Raw genomic sequence first — 11,522 nt, forward strand, 5'->3', positions numbered from 1 at the left:
CCCTTTATAACCTCTAATAGGACTTAATTTGTCCTAGAGTATCTTCTCACCACCCATGAATTCATTGAACCTAGATCATTAATTGAATTGATCCTAGAAAAGGACCTACGACAAACCTTTAACATTAATCTTCGTATATATATATATATATATATATATATGAATGAGATTATCTCAAAGAAATGAAAAATTTGTTTTGAGAAAGACTATTCGTCATTAACCTTAAGTTAGTGGACTAATGCAAACATAATCGATATGAGTTTGTCCAAAGAAAGAAAAAGTAAGGTGTACCCTAAACGAAGACTAAGTATATAACATGAAAACTAAGGTATTCTAAATCGAAGGACATTGAGAAAGTCAAGATAATATACTTAAAATTTATATATTTTATTATTGTTATATGTATTTACACGATTGTCCTTCGTTCCTTCATATTATTAAACTCATTAATAATTGAATCAAAACTCTCATTTTTCAACTATTTATTTTTCAATGTAAATAAATAATGGTATTGCTAAAAATAAATTCATCTTCAAGGATAACTTCCATTTTATCATTTAAAAAAATGATTCTATTATTTATTGTTCATCAATATACTTTTAAAAAAATAGTTTAATATTAAAAACTAATTTATCATAATCTAATAAAAAAATTCAGAGACATAATTACTAAAAGAAAATTCTATTATAACTCAGTCACAATAAAAAACCGGTTATGAAAAAAAATAGTACATTATTTTTCTTCTATATTCGTAAAAAATAAATATACAAATGCTCATAAAGTAAAATAAAAAATGATGCTAACTATTAAACAAATAAATATTCTAACTTCCTTTTTTCGTCACAAATAAAAAGGAAACATGTGAGAGTCCGAGATGAGTACAATATATGAAAAAAGACAATGAAAGAGAAAATAAAAATATATGTTAATAAATGCTTTTATTCTTTTTATATTTGATTCTATGTTTTATCATTTATTAATATTAAATGTATTGCTTTATAAAAAAAATAAAAAGATATATAATTTAATTTTCATCAATTCCAAATACACATTGCATATAATTTAAAATTTTCAAAAAACTTTAAAATTTTTAATATATAAATTAAAAAATTTTCAAAAAAATTGGGTGGACCATAACATCTCCTATTCATGAGAAATCCGTTAGTGTGCTTGTATGTTGGGCTAAGGATACAGACAAACTATATTGTCTACATTCAATAGATGGTATCTTTCATTTGCTTAGGCCATCTTCTCTTTGTTGTTTGGGTCCTTTTGTGTGGTCGTTTTACCTGTCAAAGCCATTATGACACTCATCAATTCTCAGTTAAGACAAAATTCAATAAATGTGGTAGATGTAAAAGTAGTTAATGTCTTTAACTATCCACCATATTTATAGGCTTCTAAATAAGCTTTCTACCTTAATAACGGTCCAATTACCTTTAATCTTGTTTACCATGCTAATATAAGTTTTAGTAAATTTTGGAATTAGTCCCTCTTCGAAACTTCATACCAATTTAGTCCTTCATCTTTAGAAATGCGTGGATTTAGTTATTCTTACCAAATTTTGTTAAGTTTATTTGACATTTTAAACGCATTTTATGATAATATTTGAGTTAACATAGAAACGAAAATGTGTCAAACGGTGTAAATAATTTGAATACTATCATGAAATGCGCTTGAAACGTTAGATAAACTTAACAAAATTTAGTTATAAAGACTAAATTCACGCATTGTCAATAGTGAATGACTAAATTGGTCAAAAGTTTTGAAGAAAGACTAATTCCAAATTTCACTGAAATTTGATAGACCAAAAACATATTTAACCCTTTTCAATACTCTATCTACACTCTAACATAAATTAATAACATTGTTAAAGTGTTAACTAAACAATCATACATTAATTACAAATTAAAGATATATGCAAGGTATGATCAAATCTCATACAAATAAAATGTCCTTAAAATAATATATAAATTGGTGAAGATGTGAAACTATATAATATTATTCACTCATCACACATTTATTATTACATAATATCACATTTAACTTAAGTATCAACATTCCAAATGCATAAAAATATACAATAGACTTACAGAAGTAGATAATATATATCTCATATCTGAAAAAGATAAACAATATAAAAATTAAAGATGTCACAATCTGAAATAGGTCACTTGACCTTATAGAAACAAAGTATAAAAACAGTTTAAAAAGTGTCTAACTTTACTTTTTTAAAGTGACATTTTCAAAAGTAGTTGCCTAACTCATCTAGAAGGACATATCAATAAATACGGAAATGTTAAAATTCATTCACAAATAAATTTTTAATTTTGATAATTATAAAAAATACTATTATAGATATTAAAAATGCCACTTTACTAACGTACACGTGGAAACAACTTCATATGACACGATTTGATTATACAATTACTGGTTACTATAACTGATAACATCAACTTTTGGAAAGATTAAATTGAATTAAAATTTACAAAATTACAGTATTAAATTAATTTTTTATGAGATTATAGGCACCCTGAATATGAAACAAAAATGAGATAAAAAATTAACATCTTATTTGGTCTTTAGTTTTTAATAATCATAATTTTAACATAACTAAAAGTAATATAGTGCTGTCATAAAACGTGTATGGGTCGCGACAAAAACAAAGTTGTTATACTCTATTAAATGTTCATGTCACTTAATATCAAAATCTATTGTAATTAATAAATGATTAAGTCACCTAAACTTGTTAATCAGCATTTTTTATTTCTATTTTGCATATGAAAAGTACTTTTATCATTTCAAATAATTTTAAATGACGTTAATATGAATAGGGAGGAAGTGGGAAAGAACAACAAGTTGCAAACTAAACTACATAAAGTCAGATAATCCAAATTCTTGAAAATTTTATAGCTATTTGATCACCTAATCTCTTTTCCTAATTTTTGTATAATATTTATCATTCTTTTCACTCAACTAAAATATGATAAATTTAACATGTTTGGAAAAGATAAATTTTTAATATTTCAGCTATTTCCTATTAAAAAGTAATATTTAGAATTTCAGTTTTTATGTTTGAAACAAAAGTTGAAATTAACGATTTTCTTTTTTAAAAAAAGTTGACTGTATTAGAATAAACATTTATAGTTTAATATTTCTTTTTAATAGGATTCTTTGTCGCGTGGGTTTTACTTTATGATCTAACTTGATCTATTAGGTTGAGTGCCATTTATGGTTGGATTAAACTTGATCCAATTCAAAATAATCCACTTTTGTATAAATTATGGACATACATTCTTATAATCATGTAATAGAGAAAAGATTACATACTTTGACAAATTTTTTATATTCTTTCTTTTATATGTTGAATTAGTTTTTAAATTTGAATACATTTTTTTAAAATAATAATTAATTTTAAAGAAAAAAAATATCAGTTATTATAATAACTCATTTAAATATCAATTTATAAAATAAAAAATTATTAATTTTACCAAAAGTGAGTGTTTAACATAAGAAAAACATAAACTCTACAAAACCAATTTTTTTATTTTATTGGCTCACGAAGAAAGTCAGCCATGGGTCTGAAGGAATCTTTTTCTTCCTGCACCGCATAATTACTACTTTCATCTCATAGTAACAACAAAATGACTAAAATATCATGTTATAATTTAATCTCCAATCTTAATTGTATGTGTTTTTAATAAGAGCGTTATCTGTATTGGGATGAAATCAATGAAGACAGAATCACCATTTTAAAAGTTATGGGGTGTAGGTAGTAATTATGGGATGGAGAAATAGAAAACCTTTGTAGGATCATCTTTAGTTTAGCAGGCCCATTTGTGTGCAGGTGGTAGTGATTCCACTGTGAGATCAAAACAAAACCTAGTTTCAGACACTACAACACCAGCAACCATGGCGTGTACGAGGTGTCTGCGAACTTTAACAAAAACGACACCGTTTCTCTTCAGAAATCTATCTTCTCTCCGCTCTCTCGCTCTGCCTCCATTTCACCTCGCCAAAGCTTTTTCACCCGTTTCCACCAAACCCGCCTCTGCTTTTGCACAATGGCCTCACCTACGCTATTTTTCTTCCGACAAGCAAGACGATCACAGTGATGAAGAGGATTATAGTGAAGAAGAAGATTATGAAGATGATGATGACGACGACGATGTTCCTGTGTCAAGTCGGAAAAAGGTGTACACGGCGGAGGAGAAGGAGGCGGAAGCGGAGGCCATCGGCTACAGAGTGGTTGGTCCCCTTTCAAAGGACAATGACGTCTTTAAGCCATACGAACCAGTTTTCGCTGTTGTTCAGGTTCATCTTTTCAAACATTCTGCCATTGCACTATTTTGGAGCTTGTTCAATTAGATTACACTTTCCAATATTAGTTTTTAGTTTTATAAAGAAACTCGTTTGATTTGCTTCAATACGTATTGTTCAAATTTGAAGTTTTATTTAGACTCTTTCTTCGGGCCCAACCATGTCATTAAATTTAAAGCATTTCAAAGAATTTTAATTAAACAATATTACTAATACAGTCACCCATGTTCAAGTTACCGTTCACCGGCTTCAATTATCTCACTCGTTACTTGATCAGTTACCCTGCATTTGAATAAATGCTACCGAAGTTGGGAATACAGAGACGCCACTATGTTGTAGAATCCCTGTGTCATTTTCTGCTTTCTTTTGTCCTCGTAAGCAACTATCTTTGAGAAACAAGGAATGGAAATTGTTTCGATTCATCTGAATGTTAAATGTAAGAAAATGAGAAAAACTTCTTTGAGTTGGTTCTGTTTTTTGTTTTTCTAGGGCACTTGTTGAGGAATCAATTTTCAAAACTTGATAGATTTTTAGTGAGAAATTAATTAGTGAGCAGCATGAAATTGTAGTAGAAAACAGTTTTTAAAACTGTGAAGTGGAAAGATAATCAGGTTTCCTCTTTAGTGATTGTTTGTGTTTTTATTCGTTCAGGTTGGATCTCACCAGTTTAAAGTAAGTAATGGAGACAGCATTTTCACCGAAAGGTTGAAGTTTTGTGAAGTGAATGACAGGGTGAGTTCTCTTTTGCTCCAAATCCCTGACTCTAGTTTGTGTGATATAATGATTTGGCTTTAGGTAGACGGTTCTTTGGAAAATGGTATTCGTTTTGGGTGCTTGTGGACCCGCTATCGAAAACATTATTGTTGAAATAGTTGTTTTTTAAGCCCTACCTAGTATGAAACGGTTTGTGTTATTGTTGTTTACGTGCAGCTGCTTCTTACCACTTTCGTAGTTTACAAGTTGTTTGCGTAATTGCAATATGTTTGTGGAAATGTGTCAACGTGCTTATCAAGTAATCTGTCATTCCAGTTGTTTGATATTCCATTGCATTTTTGTCCATTGCAGTTGATTTTGAACAAAGTTCTATTGCTTGGCTCTGCTAGTCAGACAATTATTGGCAGACCAATAGTACCAGATGCAGCAGTTCATGCTGTTGTTGAGGAGCATGTAAGTGTAGACATTCCATTTCAATTATGCGAATAAGGTTTTTCATGATGGGAGTAGGAATATAATAGGGTTGGATGGAATGATCTGCTCTTTCAGTCGTTACTTGCATCAAAATTGCATTCACTATCGTTCTATTGATATATATATGCTTTCATAATGATAATTAGAATTGTGAATTTTGTGTGGCTAATCAACATAATTTCCACCATGTTCGATAAAATCAAATATTGTCCTTATGTTTATTAAAGAGGGTTTCTTAGGATCTGTTTGTTTTGTCCATATCCTCTTTGCATTTGTAAATAAAGTTAATGTTTTGTTGGACTTCAGATATTATCTTTAGAAAATGATGTTGGAAGTAGGCCCAAATGTAAGTTAGAAAAAAATAGTAGAAATGAAATTAAGAACAGAATCAAGAGAATTCAATCCACAAGCAATTGATGAAAAACGAAATCAGGTTCAGTTATTACAAAGATCTTTTACATTCATGCTCACATTAGTAGTCTAGGAGATAAAGAACTCTGGGAGAGAAAACCTTTAACCTATGAAAACTGTAAAATTTTAGGAATGTAAAAGTGTCTAGTTCTGTAGCGTCCTCTTCCTCTCAGTTTTCTGTTCTAGCCTATATATGTCACTCCCTAATTAACTGTCTAAGACACTAAAAGTAAGTGCATCAGCTTTGGTGCTTCCAAATGTTACGTTTCAGCTCCCTCTCAAGTGCTTGCCAGCTGTCTTAGATGCCAAGTCATCTTGTGACTATTGGAGATCCTCACATTCCAGCTACCAATGTCCAGTCAGCATCCAGTTCAGCTTTTATCACTCCAATGTGGCTGGTCCTTCATTTGGCAGCAACAAGCAAGGTTCCAGCAGCAGCTTTTTTATGTTTCAGCGTAACAGCTCTTGATTCTTATGGCAGCAGCTGTGGTTCAGCTCCAGCTCTAAATGGTGCAACAAATCAAGTTCAATTCAACCTCTAATTGTCCAGCATAACACTTTAAAATGGTAGCAGATTTTTATTTCCAGCTTGGCAACCCTTGATGCACATAGCAGCAGTGAATTTCTCTTTAAACAGTAGCTACACTTCCTTTGTTCCTCCCATTAGTTGCACAATCAAACTTAATCACCAATTAGCACCAAATCAACATTAAAGACACTTTTATATCAGAACATTACTTTCAAATTCTACCTATTTACAATCTAAAATCTACACTATCAAAAGTACTAATAAAAGGAATGTTATGTAACTACCTCTATGCTAACTAATAGAATCTATCTAAGACATTAACACTAAAGTATCATAAAAGACACTATTCTAATGCAAATTCATAAAATTAGTACATCTCTACTCTAAACTAAATATGGTTTAAAAACTAAAAATTACTAGTATAAAAACCCCTAACGGCTTGGAAAAGTTGTAACGTTATCATATAGTTGTGTTGTTTCTTTTATCTTTCTGATTTCTATTTTGATGCAATAATGAAAATTTCTTGGTTTTTCTAACCAATGTATTTTTGTTTTTTTCTTTTTTCTATATATACACTTGCATTTGTGCTCACTTTTCCTTTGTAACAGGCACTAGATGCAAAGGTGATTATTTTCAAGAAAAAGAGAAGAAAGAATTACCGAAGAACCAAAGGGCATAGACAGGTATGTTGGACAGCAATTACTTAATCACTTGCTGTTTTCATGTAATATTATTTATACTGATTCATTTGATGAATGGTTATCATCTTCAGGAGTTGACAAAGTTAAGGATAACTGATATTCAGGGAATTGAAAAACCTCAAGTTGTATTGACCGAAAAGCCTTCAAAACCTTCTAAGAAAGAACAAGAAAAGGTAGCAGTTTCTGTTTAAAAAGGATGTACCACCCCCGCATAGTTGTTGACACTTATTGCTGCTATCTTGGTGTCAGTAAGCTTTGATAGTTGGATGGCATTTAGTGAGCATGAGTATTGCTTATAAGCTCCATTTGTGTCTGCAAATTCTTATTAGACAGAAATAGTCAACCCCATCTACTTGGTAGTCAGGTTTTGTAGGATTTTACACCATTTTTCTTTTCTCTTTTGTAATGCTATAACTACCGATTGGATGTTTGAAATCAATTCTTAAACTGGTTTTGAGGTCTCAAATTCAATAACGACTTCTGTATTTTAATGTTACATAAAAACATGATATTGTAGAATGAATTTTTCCAATTTCTGAATCTGAGGTGTTAAAGAAAAGAAGACAATAACACCATCTATTTGAGTTTTACGTTTATAACATCATGAAGATTGAACATATCCACTGCAGACAGCTAGTTCCCTCTACTCTCGCACTTGATTATGATTGCAAATGAAAAACAGGGAACATGGTTGGCCTTGGACTTCATTAAAACGAGAAAATACACTAACAATAACACTGATGAGAAAAACTATACTAAGTAAAAACTGAGTAAAGAGTTATAATATTTAATAACAACTAAGGATGGTGGTATCATATGGGCTTCACTTTCCCCTTCCCACAGCGAAATATAAATTCATCACCGATTCCATACCTATACCTGATTTATTTATTTATTTTTTCATTTATATCTAGTAATGAATATATTCCTATAAGACTCTTTTTGTTTTAACTATTAATTAAATAATTATATATATATATATATATATATATATATAATATGAAGAAAATATGATATTATTAAAGATTCAGAAGAATATATATTTTTTCAATATTAAAGATTAAAATATAAATTATAATTGAACAAATGCCAAATCAAGTATCAGTAATAATAGAATAAAAAATCGAATGCTGTTAATACAGGAATTATTTATTAATATCTGGACATATTAGGATAAAAGAGTTGATTTGCAATCCTTTGTAGCATATATGTTAACCCTTTGTAACATTTATGTTGTGTATCCATTATACTGGAGTCTTTTGTTTTCCCTTCACACTCTCTTTGTTTTTTTTTTTTTAAATTAAATTTCCTAAATAAAATTTAATTTTGTGTGTATTTGAACTTTAGTTAGAAATGTACAACTACATAGAACTCAGCTCAACATAAAAAGAAACTATTGTAACTTTAAAGTTAACCAGAGTTTTCAAGTACTTTACTTCTAAATCTTATAAAAATGTAAAACATTATACTATAATGTTCAGTGAAAAGATGTGCAAACTAAATTCATACCATCTTTAAAAGTTGGTAGTTTTTTTATGAGTAATGAAGTTGCAAAGCACTTCCGTTGCTTCCACTATGGTTTTTGATTATGATTATTTTAATAAATTTTTGTTGCAACAGCTGCTCCACTTCTGGCCACTGTCTGTTCTGTAAAATTGTTAAAAATTGCAAAAGATCTAAGAGTGCACTGTTATCTGATTTACTAGTACAATTGGTTGTGGTTACAAAAAACTTTGCTGTTCATGTGACCACTATTTTAATTTTCACAGTGCACCATTTGTAGATATCTATCTCCTTTTTTAATTTCATGGTTTTGGATTAGACTTGTGTCACTCAACATTGTCCAAAATCTATATAAAGCAAACCATGAGTCACCGTCACAAAGTAAGATTTCAGATTACAGATTGAAATCTGATATATATACATATGCACACACACACATATATATATATATATATATATATATATATATATTTATATATATATTTATACAACACAATATTGTTGTTGATGAATACTTGAATAACATTGGATTTGGTAATTATTAGTATGCTATTCTTGTCTAGTGAAAGACATGTTTAATCATTAAGCATCTTTTTAATTAACAAGTCCAATTCAATTATTACACATGGACAATAAACAGCCAAGGTAATAGTTTTTTCAGTAGTTGACTCAGACCTTTCTTTTGTTCTCAACCTTCCATTTTCAGTGCTACACATGGTTTTGTTGGCCATTGGAGTGACCACACTTGATTTCTTTTTGTTGTTTACCATTGGTGAAGTGTTCAAGGAATCACAGATTCATTTTCACCACTCTGGTAATTAAGTATTATGGAGGTATGGTTCTAATGTTAATTGAGTAAATAATTTGTGTCTTGAAAATGGTCATTCAATCATAAACTAAAAGTATAAAGCTTCTACAAGATTAATACATAAAAATTACTCTAATATTTTTCTGTGTTAATTCAGAAACTGATCAAGTTGAGGATAAGCATGATTTGGGAAGCACTTTTAGTGATGTTTTCTTGCACAAGCATTAACATTGTCAATTCAAAGCGTGTGGAAACACTTTTGTGACCTTTGATTATGCATTTCAGGTGTGCACTATTGGGAAGTAGAATAATTTCATGTCACCTTCATCTGTCAATATTATGACAGTACTTTAAGTAGCACATGAACAATAATAAATATATTACTTTTCAAATAATTTTATTCACTAATAAAAAAGAGAAAGTGATTTGAATTATTTTATAATGGATGTAGCATGATTTTTCGAGTGTGTCATCATCTAACAAGAATTGACACGTAAACACCCATTTCAAAAGTTTTTATTATATGCTGTACAGGTGGCTCAAACCCTACCAATTAGGATCTTTCACCTTATTCTGTGGAGATTTACATCATGGTATGCAAATTATATTGCATACACCCAAAACAATATATTACAGAGTATATATATGTGAATATTCGAAATGGTACCCCTGAGGGATTTTTTGTGCTGTTTTTACCTATTTGTTAATGCAAGCAATCCACTCTGCAAATAATGTAATGTGACAGAGCCAAAATGGAAAAAATAAGCCTTAGCATCATCAGCAGCAAATACCATAGATCCATGACCATATTATAAATTTGCTTTATGACAAATTAATGACATATGAATCAAAATGACAAATAGAAAGTGTTGTGCTGAAAATTCAAGTATCGGGTAATAGATGAGAAAGTTAAACATTATATAACAAAAGGACAAATAAACTCCTTTTTTTAAGGTTTTGATTGAAGGTGGCTTCAGTTCTTTGTATGAATATCTTCACCAAAGTTATATGCCGACTTTTCTAATGTTTCACCTTTGACTAATAATCATTAGATAGTATGCAAATACCTTCTAAACATTTATAAAGAAGAAATCAAGAAGTGAATAAATCAAGTTCATCCCTAGATCTATGTACTTAATGCTTATGAGCATAATAGTTATGTTATGATATGATGCTCAAGAAACTTGTAAACAGAAAGAAGAAGTTATTGTGGTGCATTTCTCATTGGCCATTGGTTTAACCAAGAAATTAGTGATTTTTCAGCCGTGGCTGTGAACATGAGAAGTAAAGCAATAAAGGGTAGGAATTGAACCAGAAAAGGTGGGCACAAACAAATGGGCTATGCCAGTTAAGTCAGAAGTTCAAAACTTTGATGCAATTGTTAGTTTTTTTAAATGCTTGACTGATATAAAAGAAGAAGCTTGATATCTTTCCATAACATGGTCGCCTAGCAATCATCAAAGGTCATTGAAATGTGGAATCAAATCTTGTGCATGCATATGCATAACATAAACAAAGTACGAAAAGCACTGTCAATATCTGGAGTCCACTGAATGAAAAGAAAAAAGGGAAGGTTTAAAATTCCATATGGGAATTTGAAGAGAGAAAAGTTGTTAGGAGTTGGTCATTTTCAGGTAGTGGCATGTTCTACTTTTCCAACTAAGACAGTGCCTTAGTGCATAAGTCACATTCTTTAAATATTGGCAACTATGAAAAGAAAGTCTTCTACTCTTGTGGTTCAGTTCATATAACCATGCTGATTGGCTTTTAAAATCCTTTTTGCTTCTGCCAAAGACATTATGCAGTATATTCTGTCTATTAATAGGAAAAAAAAGATTGATTCACTTGCTTGTCTCTTCAAACATTCTTAACAGATTGTCCCTTTGTCTTTTAGATCATGCAGATGCTTCATTTTTATGTAAAATCATTCCACTCAGTTTTGAAGCATCAAGGATATTCTTTGGTTTTGGCTAGAAAAGTAACATGATAAGAATATGCAGGAGAATAAACTTGAGATATCTTTGCTTAATGACAAGAAATTGCTATGTATATTGCCAAATTA

General features: G+C 30.0%; 1 protein-coding gene across 1 annotated transcript; it reads left to right on the forward strand.

Annotated features, from left to right (window-relative positions):
* Positions 1-3,830: 3,830 nt before the first annotated feature.
* On the forward strand, positions 3,831-7,620 carry LOC114176029 (50S ribosomal protein L21, mitochondrial). Its single transcript, XM_028060922.1, has 5 exons — positions 3,831-4,314; positions 4,972-5,052; positions 5,386-5,487; positions 7,057-7,131; positions 7,221-7,620. The coding sequence occupies exons 1-5, from the start codon at positions 3,913-3,915 to the stop codon at positions 7,338-7,340; spliced, it is 780 nt and encodes a 259-aa protein (XP_027916723.1). The 5' UTR covers positions 3,831-3,912; the 3' UTR covers positions 7,341-7,620.
* Positions 7,621-11,522: the final 3,902 nt, after the last annotated feature.

Source organism: Vigna unguiculata, chromosome 3 (assembly GCF_004118075.2).
Source record: "Vigna unguiculata cultivar IT97K-499-35 chromosome 3, ASM411807v1, whole genome shotgun sequence".
Lineage (NCBI taxonomy): Eukaryota > Viridiplantae > Streptophyta > Magnoliopsida > Fabales > Fabaceae > Vigna > Vigna unguiculata.